The sequence below is a fragment of the Eschrichtius robustus genome, chromosome 13 (genome assembly GCF_028021215.1).
Source record: "Eschrichtius robustus isolate mEscRob2 chromosome 13, mEscRob2.pri, whole genome shotgun sequence".
NCBI lineage: Eukaryota > Metazoa > Chordata > Mammalia > Artiodactyla > Eschrichtiidae > Eschrichtius > Eschrichtius robustus.
This window is the reverse complement of record NC_090836.1, coordinates 51,430,430-51,454,056: the sequence shown is the minus strand read 5'-3', so window position 1 is coordinate 51,454,056 and position 23,627 is coordinate 51,430,430. Positions and strand designations below refer to the sequence as shown.

The window sequence follows — 23,627 nt, the reverse complement described above, 5'->3', positions numbered from 1 at the left end:
AGGTGTAAAGAAAAAGATAACTTAGAGAACTCAAGAGGAAGAAGAGTCAAGCTAGGTCAGGAAGTGACCTCACAAACTTGCAGTAGAGTGAAGGCAAGAATGTAAGTCAAACAAGATTAGAGTTCAAGATAGGATCCAAACCTGAGAAGGCAGAGGGTGATGGACGTATATTTTATCTCCCTTATAAATAAATGCAGATGGATTATATCTTATATATTTCACTTACCCCTTAGCAATATAGTAGTTAATATAAAGATTTTAGATTTAGACTATTTGAGGTATGACTTTTTACTCTATCATTAAACATGACCTCAGCAAATTTCCAAATTTCATCATCTACAAATGGGGTTAGACATACCAACATCCCCAATTCGTCCTGAAAAACAATTGAAATAATATTGTATTAGGTGCTACAGAAAGTAGTTGCTAAATTTTTATTATGGGTAGCTATTATTTTATTATAACTTTGCTTTGCTTTCCTGAGTTTTGTAGTCTTAACTTGAAAATGTTAACCTAATATTTTTCATTTTGCTTTTCCATTTTTCTTCTACTTCTCATAAAGTACAGCATGGTAGATTCCAGTAATATTAAAACATCTGTGTATCTCCAGTAGTAGTGTTGTACAGTAAGGTGACTTTTTAAAAACACATTAGGAATAATAGATTTGAAGTGACTTTATTCTATGCAGGAATTCATCACACACATTTTATCTAAACTGTTTACCCTGACCATTTGACCTGGCCTTGAAAAAGGTTTTGTTTTGTTTGTTTTTCTTAAAGTAGAATAAGTCACTTATTTAAAGATTATTCAAACAACTGTGCCTTGGATTTTTTGAATAAGTTGAATCTATATTTATATGGAAAGAAAAATGGTAATGTTTCCCAGTTGATTTAGGCTGTTGTTAAGTGAAATAAGCTTGACTGAGGTAGGGCCTCTCTTACCTCTTGCATTGTATCAAGGTACTTTATTTGGAAAACTTTAATTTTTTTTCTGTTCATAGTTTATATACAGTGAATAGCATTTTAATATAAGAAATGCAAATTTAGGTGTTAAGGTGTCATGGGAAGCTTTAAATGTAGCACAGTTATAATGGTAAAATAATGGTTTCACATACTTAGGATTTTTATTATTATTTTTTTATTTGCAGGATGAGTAAGAGATACTTACAGAAAGCAACAAAAGGAAAACTGCTAATAATAATATTTATTGTAACCTTGTGGGGGAAAGTTGTGTCCAGTGCAAACCATCATAAAGGTAAGCTGTTCTGTTTTCTTCCTCAGCTCTCTGAGGAAGGGGACTCCCTTTAACACAAACTATTGTGTTCTGCTTTTACTGGTCAGTTAATTTTACTAAATATGGGTCTGCCCATGGCAATTCTCTTTAAGTAAAAAGGCAGAGAGAGTTATTCTTAATATGGCTTTGATAGGTAATGAATGATTATTTAAATGTTTCCAGGATTACTGACACTTCTGCAAATAATGTTCAAAGAGTATGGAATCGTGACTCTGCATTCTTCTTAACATTTCCATTTTTAAGATAATAATGTTAAAATGTTGAGTTGACACATAATAAAGATGAGTTTCAAATTGCAATCATCCTATAATGAAACCATCTTTAATGATATGTATCTTAATAATATATATACATGTAAATTTCCTTTCCGTGCTTTTTGTAGATCATATTTCTTCATGCCAGAGTACATCTCTGGCCACTCTTTTGATTCTACCCCAGTATGATATTGAGCAGGCTCAATTCTGCCATAGAACAGGGTGACGATATTTGTTTTATATATGTGTGTTAAGATTGACAGTTCAAAATTATGCCCTTTCTGTTCTCTTTTCTGAGCATAAGACTCAGTATAGTGAATAAATACTTTTTCCAAATGAATTAAAATTCCATTTAATTTTATTTTAGTCTATTTCTGGACTGTCCCTACCATAATCAAGTATTCATAACCTGAAAATTCAATTTAGATTTTTCTGTGAAATATGATTTTACAATTCTGTTCTCTTTCCTCTGTAAAGTCCACAGACTAGCAACTTACTTTCTTATTTTATTTTTGATTGAAGAGAAAGTTAAGACTGCCTTGAATTTTGTAAACTTAAAATAGTTACACATGTGCATTTAATTAGCATTACACGGAGCAAGTACACCAGGGAACGGAAAGATGTGGTGTGAGGGAGGGATGCTTATAAGACAAAATCTTTTCCCCCTGTGTTTAAAACCAAAAAGAGTCATCTTTCAAAATATGAATTTTATATAGAGGTCTTTCATATTTCACAATCCTGTTTTTGCCCCACAGTGTGTGTGTGTGTGTGCATTTCTTCTTTTCTTTAGTACAGCACTTGGATCCACAGATAAAACTTTAAATTCTCTTTAATAATGGTTACTGGTATAAAATTAAGAAGTCGTTAAGGAAGATGTTATTCACGTGCCTCCAAATTGGCTACAGTGAACCAAACTGAAGGACAAAGCAGCCTTAAATACTTACCTTTTAAAAAGAGGCAAACCACTGGGGCCAGGCCCCATGCCTTGGGCTTAACAGGAGAAGACACATCATCCATACATGGTCACCCCAGTGTGCCTTCCCAGCCTATAAAAGTAGAATTGAGAGCTTTGGGGGAGATTCATAGTACTTGTGGGTGTCATCCCAGCAAAGCAAGGGTTCATGATAAGGATGCTTTCTCATCTCCAAAGCCAAGTGATGGGGTCTCTAAGAGAATCATTCATGAGGACTGCTCCACAGTGAATATTGCATACAATTTTTAAAGCTGTTTTTAAGAATTTTAAAGTTGTATTATGTTCTATGCTAACCCCAAACCTAAGATCTTTTCTTACTTTTTGCCAAAAAATATATTTCTTGAACATAAGAAATTATACCTTGACTCAGAAAACTCACTCAAAGTGCCAAAGTCAAAGTTCTAAAACATTATAGAAGATAAACTTTTGTGTTGTTTTGCTGATCCATTTCCACCCTACCAAGAATATTTTGGAGGAAGAATTTAGGAAAGATTTCTCTGCCTCTCCCTCTTTCCCTCCTTCCCCTTTTCCTTTCTTTCTTCCCTTTTCATTTTCCATGCAAAATTCCCCCTTTGTTTAAACTGTTTTACATTTAATAAGTGTAATGTACATATACGTTTTAGGACATATTCATAAAATGAACACAAGTATGTTCACCACCCAGTTGAGACATGTAACATTTCTAATTCTCTTGAACCTGATTGTGTCTGCCACTCTAACTTCATTCCTTTGCCTCCTTACCCAAGATAATCACTATTCTAAATTTTGTGATTATAATTCCCTTGCTTTTCTTTATAATTTCACCATGTATTTATACATATCCAAATGGCATGCTGCTTAATTCTGTTATTGAATTTACATAATAGTATTATACTGTGTTTTTCTGTGATTTGCTACTTTGCCCAACAATATATTTGTGACATTCATTATACTTGATGGTGAGTAACTATAGTTAATACTAATTTTTTTTTTTTTTTACCGTTGCCCCATATTTTGTTGTATGAAGTCACCACAATTTATGTATTTATTCTCTTGTACATGAACAGTTGGTGTTCTATTTTCTTGTCATTATGAACTATGCTTCTACAAATATTCTACTTCTTTCCTGGTGCACATGTGCAAGGGTTTCTCAAGAGCACATTCCAAGGAGCAAAATTCTGGGTCACAGGGCATTGCATATCTTCAGTCTTACCAGATTATGTGAAATGTTTTTTTCCAAAGTGGTAGTACTAAGAAAGTTGTTCAAGTTATTTCTTTTTACTGATGTATAGTAGATTTACAGTATTATATTAATTTCAGGTATACAACATAGTGATTCAAAATTTTGTATAGATTATATTCCATTTAAAGATTTTATAAAATATTGGCTATATTCCCTGTGCTGTACAATATACCCTTGTAGCTTATTTTATACATCATAGTTTGTTCCTCTTAATCCTCTATCCCTATGCTTCCCCTCCCTCCTTTCCTCTCTCCACTGTTAATTACTAGTTTGTTCTCTATATCTGTGAGACTGTTTCTGTTTTGTTATATTCATTTGTTTATTTTAATAACATACAGTATCTGTCTCTGTCTGACTTATTTCACTAAGCACAATACCCTCCAGGTCCATCCATGTTGTTGCAAATGGCAAAATTTCATTCTTTTTTATAGCTGAGTAGTATTCCTGTGTGTGTGTGTGTGTTTACTGCATCTTCTTTATCCATTCATCTTTTGATGGGCATTTAGTTTGCTTCCATAGCTTGGCTATTGTAAATAAGACTGCTTTGAGCACTGAGCGTATGAAAATTTCGAATTAGTGTTTGCGTGTGGATTTTTTTTTAATTAAAGTATAGTTGATTTACAATGTTGTGTTAGTTTCAAGTGTACAGCACAATGATTCAGTTATACACATATATGTGTGTGTGTGTGTGTGTGTATACAGATTCTTTTCTCAGATTCTTTTCCCTTATAGGTTATCACAAATATTGAGTATAGTACCCTGTGTTATACAGTAGGTTGTTGTTGGTTATCTATTTTATATATAGTAGTGTGTATATGTTAATCCCAACCTCCTAATTTATCCCTCTCCCACCTCTTTCCCACTTGGTAACCGTAAGCTTGTTTTCTATGTCTGTGAATCTATTTCTGTTTTGTAAACAAGTTCATTTGTATCTTTTTTTTTTTTTTTGATTCCACATGTAAGCAATAGCATATGATATTTGTCTTTTTCTGTCTGACTTACTTCACTTAATATGATAACCTCTAGGTCCATCCATGTTGCTGCAAATGGCATTATTTCATTATTTTTTATGGCTGAGTAGTATTCCATTGTATATATGTACCACATCTTCTTTATCCCTTCATTTGTCGATGGACATTTAGGTTGCTTCCATGTCTTGTCTATTGTAAATAGTGCTGCAATGAACATTGGGGTGCATGTATCTTTTCAAATTATAGTTTTCTCCAAATATATTGGATATATACCCAGGAGTGGAGTTGTTGAATCATATGGTAGATCTATTTTTTTTGTTTTCTGAGGCAGCTTCATCCTGTTTTCCATAAGGGCTGCACCAATTTACATTCCCACCAATAGTGTACAAGAGTTGCCTTTTCTTCACATCCTTGCCAACATTTATTATTTGTGATCCTTTTTATGATAGCCATTTTGACAGGTGTGAGGTGATATCTCATTGTGTTTTTGATTTGTTTATCCCCAATTATTAGTGATGTTGAGCACCTTTTCATGTGCCTCTTGGCCATCTGCGTGTCTCCTTTGGAAAATTGCCTATTCGGTTATGCCCATTTTTTTAATCAAGTTGTATGTTTTTTTGATTTTGAGTTGTATGAGTTGTTTATGTATATGGTATATTAATCTCTTATCCATCATATCATTTGCAAATATTTTCACCCATTTAGTAGGTTGTCTTTTGTTTTGTTGATGGCTTCCTTTGCTGTGCAAAAGCTTTTAAGTTTAATTAGGTCCCATTTGTTTATTTTTGCTTTTGTTTCCATTACTTTAAGAGACAGATCCAAAAATATATTGCTATGATTTATGTCAAAGAGTGTTCTGCCTATGTTTTCTTCCAGGAGTTTTATGATTTCAGGTCTTACATTTAAGTCTTTAATCCATTTTGAGCTTATTTTTGTATATGGTTTGAGAAAATGTTCTAATTCCATTCTTTTACTTGTAGCTGTCCAGTTTTCCCACTGCTTACTGAAGAGACTATTTTTTTTTCCCATTGTATATACTTGCCTCCTTTGTCATAGATTAATTGACCATAAGTGCATGGGTTTATTTCTGGGCTCTCTATTCTGTTCCATTGATATATTTCTATTTTCACGCCAGTACCATCCTAATTTGATGGCTGTAACTTTTAAGTCAGGGAGTGTGACACCTCTAGTTCTGTTCTTCTTACTCAAGTTTGCTTTGGCTATTCAGGGCCTTTTGTGTTTCCCTACAAATTTTAGAATTATTCATTCTAGTTCTGTTAAAAAAAAAAAAAAAAAATGCCCAGCAGCACACTCCCCTCTTGTCATCCAAGCAATATGCTCTCAGAATTCCCCCTAAGAGGGCTGCCTAGGTCCTTCTGTTGTGGCAGGCTGACTATGTAGGCTGACTGGTGGGCTTTGTTGGCCCCTAGCCCAGTTGATTACCAGACCCTGCCTTGTGTGGATGTTGCTAGCTGCTGGCTAGTGGGGCCTTGTCATGAGGCAGCTGACTGCAGAACCCCAGGGGGCCCTGGGGCTAATGTTGGCTCACTGGCGGTAGGAGTCAGGGTCCAGAAGACTCTGGGGCTGTTGCTCCCCATACTGGCAGGCAGAGCTGGGTCCTGGAGTCTGGCTGCAGGGCCCAGGGATCCCAGAGCTGGTATCAGATCACTGGTGGGCAGGGGTCTGGTTCTTGACACAGTTGGGTATATGGTCCATGGTGTCCTGAAGCTTGTGTTGGCCTGCTAGTTGCAGGGCCAGGGCCCAAGGCCCAGGCCCCACTGGTCCCAGGGTAGGGTCTAGCCTGCCGTGGGTGGACTAGGTCTTCAGGCTGACGGACTGTGATTTTCTTGCATCTGGTGTCTGCCCCCTAGTGGGTTAGGCTGCTCTAGAGGCTGGTGCAGGCTTCCTGGATGGCAGGGCTGGTGTCTGCCTACTGGTGGGTGGAGCTGTGTCTTGGCCCTCTGGTGGGTAAGGCTGTGTCTAGAGGTGGCTGTGGGCTCAGGAAGTCATTAGGCAGACTGTCTGCTGATGGGTGGGGATGTGTCCCCACCCAGTTAGTTGTTTGGCCTGAGGCTTCCTAGCACTGATGCCTACAGGCTGTTGGGTGGGACCAGGTCTTGGCACTATTGAGCCAGAGGGAGGATCCCATGATGCCAGCTGCCAGCAGCAGTGTCCGTGTGGTAGAAAGCTCCCTAATATGGCTAGTGACAGTATCTATGTCCCCAGAGTGAGCTACAGCCACCCCCTGCCTCTCCAGGCAACTCTCCAAGACCAGCAGTTAGATCTAGCCCAGGCTCCTGTCAAATTACTGCTTTTGCCCTGGGTACCAGTGCATATGGGATTTTGTGTGGGCCTTTGAGGGTAAAGTCTCTGTTTCCCTCAGTCCTGTGGCACTCCCCAAATTAAGCCCCACTGGCCTTCAAAGCCAAATGCTCTGGGGGCTTGTCTTCTCAGTGCAGGACCCCAGGGCTGCACTTCGCCCACCCAGGGGTATGGGACTTGATTATATAGTGAGCCCACCTTTCCTATCCTACCTGTCCCATTGTGGTTCCTTCTTTAGGTTTATAGTTGTGAAAAATCTTTTCCTGTAGGTTCTCGTCTTTTTCATAGATTGTTGTTCTGCAGATAGTTGTAATTTTGGTGTGCTCATGACAGGAGATGAGCTCAGGGTCTTTCTACTCCACCATCTTGGCCAATGCACCTATTCTCTCTTTATTTTTTTCCATTTAAACTACAGTGTGTCTTGTTTTGTTCCTCTTTGGGTTGATCCTCTTTGGGACTCTGTGCTTCCTGGACCTGGATTTCTGTTTCTTTTCCCAGGTTAGTGAAGTTTTCAGGTATTATGTCTTCAAATATGTTCTCTGTTCCTTTTTCTCTCTCTTCTCCTTCTAGGACCCCTATAATGTGAATGTTAGTATGGTTGGTGTTGTCCAAGAGGTCTCTTAAATGTCCTCATTTCTTTTTTTTTTTTTGTCTGTTCAGCTTCAGTGATTTTCACTACTGTGCCTTCCAGCTCACTGATCCAGCCCTCTGTATCATATAATCTACTGTTGATTCCTTCTAACTTATTTCACTTATTGTATTCTTCATATCTGTTTGATTCTTCTTTATATTTTCTAAATCTTTCTTAAAAAATTCTAACTTCTCATTCTATTCATCCATTCTTCTCCTGAGTTCTTTGATCATCTTTATAATAATTTCCTTGAACTCTTTATCAGATAAATTGCCTATCTCCATTTAGTTCTTCTTCTGGAGTTGTATCTTGTTCCTTTGTTTGGAACATGTTCCTCCATTTGGAACATATTCCTCTGCCACCTCATTTACCACTTTTAATATCTATGTATCTGGTAGTTTAGTTGTTTTTCCCAACCTTGGAGAAATAGCCTTTTGTAGGAGATGTCCTCTGTGTCTCAACAGCACACTCCTCTCTGATCACCAGAGCTACATGCTCTAGTGGTGCCCCCTATTTAGACTGTGTGGGTCCTTCTGTTGTGGTGGGCTGACTACTGTGGGCAGTCTGGTAGATGTGGCTGGACCAGGGTCTGGTTGGTTGCCAGGCTATGCCTTGTATGGAGGCTGGCTATGGAAGCCTTTGGGGTTCTGGAGCTAGTGTTGACTCACTGATGGGCAGAGCTGGGTCCTGGGGTTGCAGGCCAGGGTTCTTGATCTAGTGTTGGCCTGCTGGTGGGTGGGGCTGGTTCCTCACATGGCTGGCTACAGGTTCTAGGGTGACCAAGAGCTGATGTTGGCCCATTCGTAAATGCGACTGGATTCCAAGGCAGCTTGTTGAGAAGTCCAAGGTATCTCAAGCTGGTGTTGTCCTGCTGGTGGGTGTGGCCAGAGCCCAGGGTCTCCTGGAGCTAGTGCCAGCTCACTGGTGGGCTGAGCTGGGTCCTGGGATCTCTGGCTGCAGGGACCTGGGGGTCCTGGAGCTGCTTTTAGCCTGTTGGTGGGCAGGGCCTGTTCCTGACTCAGCTGACTATGTGGTCCAGGGTGTCCCAAAGCTTTTGCTGGCCCACTGGTGGGTGAAATTGAATCCTGGGGCAGCTGGCTGAGGGTCCCAAGGTATTTTAGAGCTTGTGTTTGGCCTGTGGGTGTTCTGCGGGGCTGTGGTGGTTCTGGGGATGGTATCGGCCCACTGGTGGACAGAGCTGGGTCCTGGGGTCTCTGGTTGCAGGGTCCTGGGGGTCCCAGGGCTAGTGCCTGCACACTGGTGTTTGAGGCAGGGTCCTGGTCAGTCTGGTAGGGCCATGTCTTGGGGTAGCTGTGGGGTTTTAAGGCAGCCTGCCTGCTGGTGGGTGGGACTGTCTCTCTGCCTGGCTAGTTGCTTGGCCTGAGGCATCCCAGTACTGGTGCTGATAGGCTAGTGGGTGGGACTGGGTCCTGGTGCTAATAAGCTAGAAGGAGGATTCCAAAATTGCACTTGCCAGCACCTGTGTCCACATGGTAGAACAAGGTCCCCCCAAATTGGCTGCCACCAGTGTCTATGTCCCCAGGGTGAGCTCCAGTTGCCTCCTGCCTCTCTGAGAGACTCTCCAAGATCAGCAGGTGGATCTGACCCAGGCTTCTTTCAAATTACCACTTCTGCCCTGGGTGCCAGAGTGTGTGAGAGTTTGTGTCTGCCCTGTAAGAGTGGAGTCTCTATCTCCCACAGTCCACATGGCTTTCATCATGTGTAAGGCTTAGAGCAAGGAAGGCCTATTCGCTTATTTCTATTTTTTATTGTGAGATAATTAATAAGAAATCTGTGTCTGATTGAGAGCACTTCATGTGAGCATTCAAGATAAACGTAATACAGTTGAATATTAAAAATCCAACATCTCTATTCTAAGAGCTTTGTAGATAGTAACTCATTTAATCCTTATGACAGTCTATAAGGTAGGTACTCTTATTCAACCTATTTTATAGATCAGAAACTGTGGCAAAGAAAGATTAAATAATTTGGCCCAAGTTGCTTAGTTAGTAACCACTGAGAGCAGGATTCAAATCTAGGAAGTCTTGTTCCATGTAACATGATAAATATCTAGCAGTGAATTTCTTTTTATTTATACCATTTGGGATTTAGTTGACTTCCTGAATCTGTGGATTGATGTCTTTCATAAACTTTGAAAGAATTTCAGGCATTATGTCTTGAAATATTGCTTCTATACCATTGTCTCTACTGAACTAGAATTCTGGTTAGGTATATGTCAGCTTTCCCTCTCTATTCTCCATATATTTCAACCTCTATTTTATATTTTACACCTTCAAGTTTTTCTGTGCTATATTCTGGGATATTTATTCAGATCTGTTTTTTTCTACCACACTAATTCTATGTTCTCTTGGGTCTAATCTGCTGTTTAATGCATATATTGAGTTTTAATTTCATCTCTTACATGCTACTAAAAATTCTTTTTTTCTTACAAATTGTCTTGGCTTTTGATGTATTTTGTTCTTTATTTATTTAGTTTATATTTCTTTTTATACATTTTATATCAAATCTCACGTATATATAAAATTTGATGCTTCTATTTTATGAAATTTTTGTGATTTCTTCCTGATGACTCTCACTCATAGTACTTTATTTTAGGGTTTTGTGATTTTTAAAAATTTTGTGAGCTAATGTTCACTGGAATCATATTTGCGAGAGTTTTTAAGGCCTGTATTTAGAATGCATTCTTCCAGAGATGATTTGCCTATGCCATGTGTCTTAGGTTTCTCTAAAAGCAGAGCCAAGTCAGGAATTCTTGTATATATTATTTATAGAAAGAGTGCTCTCAGGAGACAGAGAGCAAGGGCAGCAGGATAGACTTGGAGACAAAAGATGAGCACAAATAGAGTCTCAGCTGGAGAACAGCCTGGTTGGGTCTTTTGGGGAGGATCAGAAACATAAATTGCTCCACAGAGTGGAGATCCTTGAGGTGAGATAAATAGCCTCTTCTACACTTGTGTCCATTTGTCATTGGCCATTGATCTATTACCCATAGTAGGGAATAGCCTTCCTGGGGAAGTAGCTTCTCTTTAGCAGAGGGTGGATTTCTGAACAAGGGAGGGGCTGTGAATTGTAATCCCCTACCATTCACAGCAAGTGGAGGAAAGGTGCACTGCTAATAGAAAGGATCTTAGTAGTGAACCAACAGCTACACATCACTGCAGTCAACTTCTCATACCCCTCAGCTCTGCTTCTTTCTTACTTTAAATTTACTCTGTCTAGGCAAAGCTTATCAAAGATTCTGCTTGGTTATAATTTCCAAGAACACCTACTTGAAGAGGAATAGTGGGGCCGCTACTAATGCAGTTGGTATCAAGGCCTTTATTGATACTCATTATCTGCCCACTTCCCTAGCCATTTTAGATTCCTCTCTCCTTCCTGTTCACCTAGAAGTCTTACCTGATGTTTTACGCAGACCTCGTACCTGAGGGTTCTGAGCTCTGGATTATCATGTTCTAAATTCTGGGGTTGTTGTACTTATAAATTTATAGTTGTAACTGGGCATTGGGATGCCAAGAAATACCTCAGTGGATCATCTGAGAGCCTAACATATTCTCCCCTGCCCTGGTTCATAGCAGCTACCCATAGCAGTGATCACTGGGGTCATTAAACTCATCAGTATTTAACTCCTTTTTTTCTTGCTCATCTATGGGGCTGACTAGGCAGCAATTGGAGCTACGTGTTTAGCAGGACTCTTACTGTTTCCCCTGGTAAAAGCATTCCCTTTCTGGGAATCAGGACGTCTAGATTCATAGAGTCTATTGGTAGTTTTCACAGGAAACAAGATCACTGTGTCTGAAGGACAAAAAGCAAGGAGGATGGTAAGCACAGTTAGGCAGGGGAGGTGGTGGGGCAGATCCTTTGGGGCCATATTCAGAATGTTGGTTTTCTTATAGTTAAAATTGTTTGAACCAATTTCGCTAGGATATTACTAGGTTCTCTTGGGCTGGTTTACATTGACTATGATGTACACCAAAGTTTAAGAACCCTGATTATAATGCATAGTGTTTCAAGGACCTTGTTTATGAGAACAATTGGTTTAATGTCCTAAGAGAAAGAAAAATGGCCATAACATAAACTGACTCTACTTTGGACTCTTAACAATACATTTTATTTTTCATTTTATTGAATTTTAAGAGTAATACATGTTCATTGAGAAACTTTGGTAAGAAAAAAAATATCAAAAGAAATCAAATTACCCATAATTCTTGCACATAGAAATTATTAGATGCCATGTGGGCATATTTTCATCTGGTTTAATTTATGAATGCATTAAACATATTTGAGAGCATGATGTTCATTCATTTATTTAATTATACATTTATTGATATGGACTAGGTGAGAGACTATGCTTCTCTGAGCTGGTGATTCTGCTTTAAATGACACAGATAAAGCTGCTGTTTTCTCTTTTTTATTTTAAGTTATCTCATGTATACAGAATAGTGCATAAAACCCATATGTACACTCAAAATAACAATCATAAGACAAGTGACTGTGCAAATACCAACCAGGACAATAAATAAAATATTAACCCCCCAAACCTCCTTATGCCTCTCCCCTAATTATAACCACTCCTCCCGCAGAGGTACCCCTTTCCTGACTTCTTATGCCTAAACAATAGAGTATTATTTTGTCCGGTTTTTAATTTTGTAAAATTGGGATGCTATTTTAGGCATTTTTTTTTAGTGTGATTTGCTTCTTCCCTCAACATTTTTTCTTGAGATTCATCCATGTTGTGACATAGGAGTCCATTGTGTGAATAGAATGTGATGCATTTATCTTTTACTGTTGATGGGCATTTGGGTTTTTCCAGTTGTTGGCTGTTATTGCCAATGCTGCTGTGGACATTATTTGTACATGTAATTTGGTTCACAGATGCAGAATTTCCCCCAGGTATATTTTTAATAATAAAACTCTATGGGCCGTATGATAAGTACATATTCAACATTACTTTTTTTCCCCCCACTTAGTAGTATAATTAGCAATAAATGATATGTATTTACTTATATATCTAAAACTATCCATAAAAACATATTTTAATTGGGGCATGAAAAAACATTGTAATAATGTGCCCTAAATTACTTAAGAAAATTCTTTGTTGTTAGATTTCTTTGAGACTTTTTTGTTTGTTAATACTAATCTAAAAACATTTGTGTGAGAATTTTTGTTTACATTTAATATTATCAATTAATTAAATTTATTAATACATTTTGTTCATTTTTAAATTTCTTTACATAGTTAACACAGATGAGAACTTTTGAGGTCAAAGAGAATGAAATTATTAGGTTTGTATCATTCAACATTCACTCAGGAAAAAGAAAATCACACTAAGTGGTTTAAAATAAGGAACTGGTTACAACAGTGTTGAAAGAGCTGGAGAAGGTAACAGGGAATGGTGATACTACTACCCAGACACTGGTTAACTGCAGAAAGCTATTACTGCCCCTAGAGGTGGGAGAGCAAAAAGAAAAGCAGAATTACCCAGAGTTCCTGATTGTAGTATTTGCTGTGGAAGTTGCTGAAGCACTGCTGCTGCTTTGGGAATCACTTCCACTGCCCCTGAGCAGGAAGCCTGGAACAAATTCCCTCATGATATTGCAAGAGCCCAGGAGGCTGAATGCTGCTAGCGCTGCTACACTCTCTGCTAATGCTGCTGAAGTCCACAGGCATTCATGTCATCTCCCTTAGCATTTCTGAAGCCAGAGGCAGGGGGGAAAAAAAAAAAAGGTGGCCTCTCTCATTTCTTATGAGTGCCTTCCTCTAAGAAACAGACTCTAGGACAGAATTCAATATGCAAGAAGTTTATTGGGGGAAACACTTTTGAAATATAAAGAGGGAGGAAGGAGGAGTAGATGGGGTGAGGCTTCCAACCAGGAGGAAGGGTTGACACCTGGGAAAGAAGAGAAGGAAGGAAGGAGGCTTGAGTAGGAAGAACCCCAAACTTCAGCACAGTTTTGAAAAAGTCTTGACCAGGCCAATTTGGGGTCCTGGAGCAAAGGCTGCCCATTGCAAAGACTCCCATAATGGGCAACAAGGCCAGACTGTTGTGTTCCTGCCATGCTCAGTCACTGACTGGTAGCAGCCCAGACAAAGTGTGGCCTGTGTAACTCCACAGGTGGGGTTACTGGAGGCCATCAGTCAACTATGTTCTTCGCAGTGGGTTCTTTTGAGGGAGAACTAAGCAAACATCTTTGTGGTTGTTACACTTCCATGGGCAGAATCTAACCAGAAGCCAGCTGGCAAGAAAGTCTGAGGAATTTAGTATTTAAGCTTCCAGCCCATTTCAACATACAGAGGAATATAGAAAGATAAATGTTGAAAGAAAATGACAAGTATCTGCCACAGGAACATTTATACACGTTGTTAAATTACTTTTGATTCCCTCACAGAGGTATATAAAACTTCCTTTCTCACCAGTCTGAAAATATTGGCTACAAATAAATATCATTGTTAATTTAGAAGGTCCTGACATAGTCTCTTATTCATATTTTAATTTATATTTTTGAGTTAATGAATGGATAGTTAATTTTTGAATTATTTTCATTTTCCATTATTTGAATTATTCATTGATTCCTTTGCCAATTTAATATTTATCATTGATATGTTTGAAAACCTTAGATAACTTTTAAAGCTTGGTCACATTCATTGTAAATTTTCATGCTTTTCAAATTTAATGTTGTTTTAAAATCATGTTTATAGCTTTTCAGAACGTAAAGTATCCTACACTGTTGTTAGAAAACAATTGAAAATATATAAAAATATAAAGTAGAAACTTTAAAACACCTGTAATCCTATGCACATGTCACTATTAACTCTCAAATATTATTCATATAATATTAGGAATATACTGTATCCATAGATTTTTCTTTCTTATTATATTTTGAGCATTTCTTCATCTTTCCTGTGAAAATTATTTAAACATACTATGTAATTGGATATAAGAGCTGTTTATGTTTCCTCTAGTAAAAATAATGCTGCAGTGAACATTTATATTTGCAATTGCTTTTCCCCATATCTGCTTTTTAGGCTAGGTTTGCAGTGATGGAATTACTAGTTCAAATAACTTAAATTTTAAAATATTATTATGTTTTGAAAATGATATTTTTAACTATAAAATAATTTGTGTTCATTTTAGAATATTTGGAAAGTATAAAAGAAGCACTAAAAATTAAAATGATGTAATATATTCATAGGATGTTTATTAATATTATGCATGTTAAAAGGTATGCATTTTGATATATACTGTCAAGTTGCAAACATTCCTATTCATATTCCCATCAGCAGGGAATTTACACACCTTTGTCAACACTTGGCCAGATGAATTTGGAGTCCTTGAGATTTATCATTCTATCTAATCTTTGTCAATTTCATCCTGTTTTAATTTGCAGTTTTAAATTATTAAAGATGATAAAATTTTTATTGTTTATTGACCATTAATATTTTTATTAATTACCTTTTCATGTATTTTATCCGTTGTTTTTATTAGGTGACCCTATTTTTCTTTATGTTTTTATGAGAGCTCTTTATAAAGGATTAACACTTTGTGTTGTTACCAGTAGTTTACATTTTGCCTAATTAATGCATTAGCATATGGTGTTCATGAGCACAGCTTCAGAACTCCAGACAGTCTGTTTTCATCCAGGCTTGTCCTTTTACTAGCTCTAGGTAATTTTTCTTTTTTTTTTTCTTTTTGGTTGTGGTGGGGTGATGGTAGGAGTGGAGTATCTGAATCCGTTTAACATAGTTTCTTTAACCTTAAATTTAAAAAAATGTATTGCCAGTATATATCTAGGTTTTGTCTCTTAATTATTGAGTGACTCTTTTCAAGCTTAAAGTTTTCAAAGGAAACCTTACTTTCATTTTTTATTTAACTAATGCTCTTATCTTTTTGTCCCATTTTATTTTTTTCCTCCTCTGTCAATTTTGGATCTCCTGTTGTTTGGCTGTTTGACCTCCCGAAATTGTTTTGTAATAGTTTTCTATTGTCTCTCTGTTCTTTTGCTCTATTTGTTTGGAGGAGTGGGGTTGGCAGATTTCGTCACCTTTACTGTACAAATTTGTGCAAAATTTTATGTCTTTTACAGTTTTAATTTCTGTGTGCTCTCTACTTTTGTTTTCTGAGTGTTCTCCAGCCACCACCCCCCCCCCCCCGACCCCATTTATAAGTATTTCTTCTTGCAAAGTCTCTTTTTCTTCCTAGATTTTGTCCCTACTTTATTTTAGTTTCTATTTTTCATGCTAGAAGCTTTCCTCAGATAGCTGATAATCCCAAACTGTCTGTTCTGAAAGCTCTCAGCCTGTTAGTGGGGCTTGTAGAATTTGAGATTCAATGTAAGATGATGTGGCAGGGCTTTTATTGGAGAACTCCCGGTGTTAGTATGTTTAACTTTTCTCTTTTGGATCATCCAGATTCCTTCTAGAGAAATCCTTTAATCTCTTGTCTGAGGTTGTCAAGAGTTGAGAGGTGAAAGCAGCTGAGGTGAGGAGGTATGCCCATGTCAACATTCTGTAGTTCATTCAGTATAGTGCCTACAACCTCTGCTGTGTCTTGTGGTCCCCAGTCCAGAGACCACCTCTGTTTCCCCCCCGCCCCGACCCCACCACCACAGTAAATCTTCAAGCTTTTGCCAGGTTGGCAGGTAAGACGGCTGCCCAGTGACATGAAATGGTAGAGAGTAACTAGAGATTTAATTGCTTCTCAGACAGCTTTCACCAACGCTTCTAATTATAGCCCTCAACCCCTTGGCCCTTCCAGACCTACCTGATACTCTCAGTCCCTTGTTCTTTTGATGATTCTCTACTGCCAACCTAGAGATTCTCTTTCTTGAGTCCCATAAGTCAGTTCTGAAATTTTGTTGCTGTTGTCTCCTACTGAAATGCATTTTTTTCAACCCACCATCTTAAATCAGAACACTAATAATGTTTCTAATTTTCTTTTAGTTTTCTTATCCTCTTCCTTCTCTTGTTGGGCTCTCTTTTATTTCCACATGTCTCTTTCTCAGTTTCAAAATTTTCCTCCACATCCTGTTGTTGTAGCTCATTCTTCATCTTTACTTTGATCAAGTTCCGTCTTTCTTGAATTATACGGATGTACAAAGCAGGAGCTCTATAAATTTTATTTTTAGTTCTTGTAATATATTTTTAAATGGTGCTGTCGCATTGCTTTATTAGAATACTGTGGTCTTTGTCTTCTCTGGACTGTTGCAATTCCCTCCTCAACCAAAATTTCCTGACTCCAGTCAGTTCTCCCCACAGCAGGTGAAGTGAATTTCTAAAAATAAATATTTGATAGTTTTACTCCTCTACCTAGAACCCTTAAGATAAAGTTAAAAACTTATACATGACAAATCCCTGTGTGATTTGTCTCTTGTTCTCTTCTTCAGATACTTTCGCTCTTACTCAGTGTGATGCAGACACATTCTCTTTTGCAGTTTCTTGAAGGCCCTGTGCCCTTTTATGCCACATTTCCCTCTGTGTGCTTTTCACATTTTTGTTGCTTTATTTGTCTAGCTAACTGCAGGCCATCATTGATGTTTCGTATCTCCCCCATAAAGCTTTTCTAATCCTTCTAGGTTAGTTTCTCTGTGATATGATCACATAGCACCTTGCTTCCTTTACATCTCTCATCACAATTGTACTGAATGAATTATTCATATAATTATTTGTTAATGCTTACTTTTCCACTTATCTTTAAGCTCTATGAAGATGGATTCAAGTATTCAGGCATCACCTGTTCCTAACAGTATCTAGCATAAATGAAATTATGATATGGTCTCTTCTTTTAAAGATTTCATATTTCAAAACATTGAACAGAATCTATAAAAGGGTTTGAGAAATTAATGGTGATAGCAGGTATTCTTAGTGTTTTCTTCCTGTTTTAATGGTGGTGGGTCTAGTGTTCCAAGATTAATTATTGACTTTTAAAAAACAGTTTAAAAAATTACATTTAAGAAATCTTTTTCTCTATATTTCCTCTATTTTAAGACACTGGATTTTGTTTTCAGTTTAGAATGTACTTGGAGGTATACAATTAGGGAAATTCTGAGCATTTAAAGTTAAAACAAATGAAGTAATCCTACATATTATTTCTAGTATGCTTTCATATTCATTATTTATTTGGGCTATGAAAGGAATATTCTTTTACTGTAGCTTCTTTTCATGCATTCAGTAATTTTTTTTTTTTTTTTTTTTTTGGTAATAAAACAGGTCTGCTAAGAGGAGAGTGAATCTTACTATTTCAGAAGAGAGAGTATAGTTTTCTGGTGTTGGTGGGTTTAATACTCACTGAATGAAGTTATATCATTATTGTATAGGTGTGTGCTTAAGAAAAAAAGAGATGAAAATCATGAAGCATTTGTTCTCTTTTGACTGTGAACAATTCGTTAATTGAAAAATGTTTAGTCATTTCCAGGCATATATACTGGACACTGTGCAGTTATCAACAAGCATTCCAAAACATATTTTGGGGAATTTTTTTTTTTTTAAATAATTCTTTATTTTATTTTTGGCTGTGTTGGGTCTTAGTTTGTGTGCAAGGGCTTTCTCCAGTTGCGGCGAGCGGGGGCCGCTCTTCATCGCGGTGCGCGGGCCTCTCACTATCGCGGCCTCTCTTGTTGCCGAGCACAGGCTCCAGATGCGCAGGCTCAGTACTTGTGGCTCACGGGCCTAGTTGCTCCGCGGCATGTGGGATCTTCCCAGACCAGGGCTCGAACCCGTGTCCCCTGCGTTGGCAGGCAGATTCTCAACCACTGTGCCACCAGGGAAGCCCAGGGGCATTTTTTAAATGTATTCCTATGACTGATCCTCATCACCTAGCAACAATTAAAGGAAGTCAAAGGAGTCTCGAAATTTTTTAACTTAGAGTAGATCTTGCTAATAGTTGTTTACCTAGAGCAGAGTTTCTCAACTGTTTTTTCACTTTTGCTCTCTAAGGAGCTTTTTAGATTTTTTTTTTTCCTAATTGATTCTCACTCCCTTGAAATTTTAATACCACAGATATACTGTGTATCTGTTTATGTGCTGTATGTATATCTGTGATTTATAGACAAAGTAAGATTTTTCCATGATTTTTTTTCATGGTTCCCATGAAACAATTTTCATCCCCTTGGGGGATGATATTACCCTCGTTGCAAGTACATGACCCAGAGTTAATCAATTTTCTTTACTATGATACCTGTTTCATAGTACTATTCTTTATCTCATTAATCATTTTAATAAAAATTCATAATAGCATATCGATATAACAGAACTTAAGGACTTGGAGGAGCTAGTATAACCTACTAGATCAATAATCTACACATTTGTGAGTTCATATGACAAAATATTTGAGGAAAAAAGTTCTTTTATATATTTTATAATTTGTTTTATTTGTATTTTTTTCCACAGTGTCATAATAAAAAGATGATGGCCTACTGAAGTACTTAAAATTTTTTTCAATCACACCAGGCTTCTAGTCTTGGTCCTGTGAACACCCTTCTTATCAAGTCACCAAACTGTACTGTTCTATAATTTTTATAATAACACAAGTTATCAGGCCACTGGTAAATATGTTTAATATCTTCTATAGTCTCTACTTTTTCATACTGTGAGTTCCATTTGTGTATCCCTAAGTACTGGATGTCTATATAATAGGAAGTCATTTACTTACTAATTCAAGTCTGGTCATGATATTTGGATGTTAATAAAATAAAATCAACAGGACACAAGACTAGATATTAAATTACCAAGCAAAATGACTGCTTAGCTGATCACTCATGATGAACATGTCTACTTCCCCCAATGAATTGTTTATAAGTTCACAATGAGTATGAGAGAAGACTGCATTTATAGGATAAACAGATTGAAAAACTAATTTGCAATGGTGCCTAAGCTACTTATCAGGGTGGTGAAAAAAAGAAAATTTGGAGTCAGGAGAATTTAGGGTTTGAGCTGAATGCCCTTGGGTGAAATATATTACCACTGAAATTTTAGTTTACCTGTAAACTAGGAGTAAAAGGTGCTCATTTTCCTACACTGTATTGGTAAAGAGATAAAAAATGATAATGCATATGGAATTTCTTTTAAAGTGCCATAAGTTATCATAGTTTCTTCTATATACAAAATTTTAAATTTTACTGATAATACTTTTATAAATATTAATAGTTTTGAAAGGCATTTCTTGGGAAATAAAATTAAAGTACAAGTCATATAGGGAACATTTTCTTGCTTTTTTGAAATATGATATATATAATAATCAGCCCCTTAATTCTTTGCCCATACGTGAAATTAATATGCTTTTGCAAATGTATATCTGTGAGGGTATTTTGAGGAAACTGAGTGTTACCAGTTAGAGAAAAATCTACCTGCTTTATAATATATTTTCAAGTTATAACTATTATAGTTCACTGGAAGGTTAATGCTGAGAAAATCAATCAATTGATCAAATTTTTTTCCTAATTTAAAACACTGGAGTTATAAAGAGAAGTGAAAATCAACTATAGATAAAAGTGACAGCCCCACTGATAGAGAGCTCAGGGTGAAAACATCTTAGCATGCTATTTTAATAAGTTATTCAGTTATTTGTGTAGTAGGTACAGCCTACGTGTTATTTCCTAACTCTGCAAATGTCTTATCTCAAAATAGATGTTACTTAAGTAAAATCACCCTTAGCGTTGTTTTGTTTCCTAACAAAGATATGCTACTCTAACATTATTATGAAACACTGTAGCAAATACTCTCATGAATGCTCATGCCCTGGGGATATTTGGGTCAAAGATAGATAAAGCACTTTTTTTCTTTGCAATTTATATATTCCTAAAATTTATGTTAAGTAAACTTTGTAAATGAATTCATTTAAAAAATGAAGAAATTTTACTCTTTTTAGGTCAATCATGTTGACGTAGGAATACATATATCCTAACATATTTCTCTTAAACATTTTACATATTATAGTTTTTTCAAAGTATTTATACATATCAGATATTGAAGATAATTAACTTTCAGAAATAATATCCAATTCTCATTGGGTTTTTTTTCTTTACAAACATTTAGTTTCCCAATAATTTATGTATCATTCATTCATTCAACAAATATGTGTTGCATATTTATTATATGCCAGGTATTACTTAGGTACCAAGAGACTATCAAAATGAATTAGATCATTGTGCTCTTGAGGAACTCATCAACTAAAAGAAAAACACATTTGTGTAATGAAAGTCTGAACACAACAAGTATTTAATAAAATCTTACCTATTCACAGACAGATAAGGACAAAGCATGTGCACATGTGTATAAACAGCAGAAGAAATGATAAAGTCCACCTTAGTGTTGAAAAAAAAGTAAAATTACTAGACACTGAATAAATATGTGTCAGCCTGAGAGGGTCAGTGAAAGTAGGAGATGGCCGATGTGTAATGGATGAGTGAAGGACTTGTAACGGGAGGAAACGTGTAGGTGGTTGGAAGGTGGCTCAGAGAAGGATGAGAAATGTGTGTGGGAAGTAAGAAGGAAGGGCTGACTGCAAGCTATGATCACAACATGACTTATCTGATGAAATACCTCTGGGAGATGAGCTCGAGTCTTTAGTTTTCCTAGAGTAACAGCTTGGATTTTGAAATTGCAGAACTTCGACCACTGTAACTTAACAGTCATTGAAACTCTGTATTTGTGTGGAGGAAATGAAATATCTCTATCAAATATGACTGTCATTCTTAGAGCTGCCATTGACCAGGTGGTTGTTTTAGGTTACAAATCTCATTTAATCACAAATCAAGTTTTTATTTTAATTGAAATAATATTCAAGTTACATAAACAAAGACAGTAACTCTAATCAAGTCAACCTTGATATCACGGAAACATTTAAAAATTTATCCTTTACAGATTTCTTACTTGAATTTGTTTTGGGGTTGTGATCTTATTTTATCAGAGTACAGAATTCTCACATAAGTCGTAAACTTTTAAGAAATTGTGTCATTAATGAAAATTCTATATTACCTTGGTAGAAGTACTAGAATGAGGCCCACTCATCTTTCAGAAGTATTTTTGATCTTGAATCTAACCATTTAGAGAACGTTATTGAAAGTGAAGATGTATATTTGTTTGAATAGAAGAAACATTGAGCCCAATTTCTTAAAAACTTGGAAAAAATATGCTATGAGATATCAGATGTCAAGCCACAATAATATTTATACTACATTAATAAGCATAGGGAAAAATTCTATCCATATGGTATATCAGACATGCAATGACAGCACCTATGAAGATACTCCAGGATATTACGATTGATCAGTACTGGAATTGCCACTTTTCAAGACTAACTTTTTTGTTCCTCAGCTAAAGTTTCAGTTTTCAAAAAGGGTCTGGACTTCTAATCTGGACTCTAAATATATTTATTTCAAAATGTAAGTTAATATTACTTTTAATATCATCAAGCAAAGTGGAACAAAAGCTTATTTTATACAATGAATTCTGTGGTTAGTTCAACACAACCATTCTATTGTAGTGTTAGTGAAGGAATTATGATCTTATAAAATGGGATTAGGCAACCATTTATTCTGTTAATAGGAACATCCTGGACTCTTTCCATATGGTATGTTGGGTGTTTTGTATTTTATAGAACCTTATTTTGTGGATTGTTTATATGAGTGCTAGTGGCAAAGTGCTTTAGACTTTAGAGTTATCAAATGATTGCTTATGCCTCTGGATACACTGGGGAACTTCAGTAATAACGTTGTATTTCCAAGGGCTGAGATACTCTCTTTGGAAAACGGGTAGTCTTCCCCAAAGGATACAAACTTATCTCATCCCTTGAGGGGATTTTTTAAAATTGAAGTACAGTTGATTTACAATATTGTGTTAGTTTCGGATGTACAGCAAAGTGATTCAGTTTCATTCATATATATGTGTGTGTGTGTGTGTGTATGTATGTATATATATACATTTTCAGATTCTATTCCATTGTGGGTTATTACAAGATACTGAATATAGTTCCCTATGCTATACAATATGTCCTTGTTGAGGAGATTTTTTTTTTTTAATGTTTCAAACCTGCCTTCTCTCAAAGCCCTGATACCAACTCCTCACAGGGACGATTTCTGTGCTAAAGATCCTATTCTTGTTAATAAGTCAGAGGTTGATCATAGAGCCACAATGTTTCATGATGTGATATTTCAAGGTCTCTATGTCAGTTGTCCTGGCCCTATAAGGCAATGAGAAACTTGAGTCTTGGGATATTGGGAGCCAGAATCTGGGGGTGACTAAGCTCTTGGGCATATTTGGAGTCTCCATATGCTTTTTTTCCCAAAGAGATAGTGTCCCTGAGTAAACAAGGGAACCTAAGTAAAAAGTATTAAGAATAATGTAAATTAAAATGTAAACATACTTACATTTTAGTAAGTCTCACTGAATGGCCGGTGTCACAAAAAAGAAACTCCTATATTTTTGTCACTGCTACAACTGCTGGGGACACGATTAGGCTGCAGCTGTCTTAGACACCCGAGATTTATAATAATAACTGAACTACTTGCCTTGGAAACTTCTCAGTTTATCATTTGACTTTCTTCTAATTATGAAACTTCTGTTTATTCTCTGCTGTTTTCCCAGGAACCAACAGCTACCACATCAAGGAGACTATTTTATCATTCTTAATTCCTTTTGACTTACACTCATTTCTGTAGCTGGTCCTGAGCTCAACATGATAGTAGCTTTCTTTGAATTTTAGATAGTCTATTTGTATTATATTAAGATATAAATATACACTGTGTATATACTTCTAAGTTTTGTAATACTGCCAGGCAAGGTTGCTTTGTGGAGTGTTTTTAAGGCAGGCAACAATGTACCATCTAGGGATGAGAAAACAGCCGGTTACCCCGCATAGACAAAGCTGATTTTCTATGAACTAATAATGGATTCTTACATGGCTGATAATTGTTCACGAGTTGTGCTTTTTAGCCAGTTTGTTAGTTCT

At 36.6% G+C, this 23,627-nt stretch overlaps 1 protein-coding gene across 10 annotated transcripts in view; it reads left to right on the top strand.

Annotated features, from left to right (window-relative positions):
• Positions 1 to 23,627, top strand: part of TAFA2 (TAFA chemokine like family member 2) — a 537,069-nt gene that overhangs the window by 392,171 nt on the left and 121,271 nt on the right. For all 10 annotated transcript variants that reach the window (XM_068561746.1, XM_068561749.1, XM_068561747.1 and 7 more), the window contains one exon: positions 1,148 to 1,254. In XM_068561746.1, coding sequence (XP_068417847.1) covers positions 1,149 to 1,254 — 106 coding nt within the window. In that variant the 5' untranslated portion in view covers position 1,148. The remainder of the gene's footprint in view (positions 1 to 1,147; positions 1,255 to 23,627) is intronic.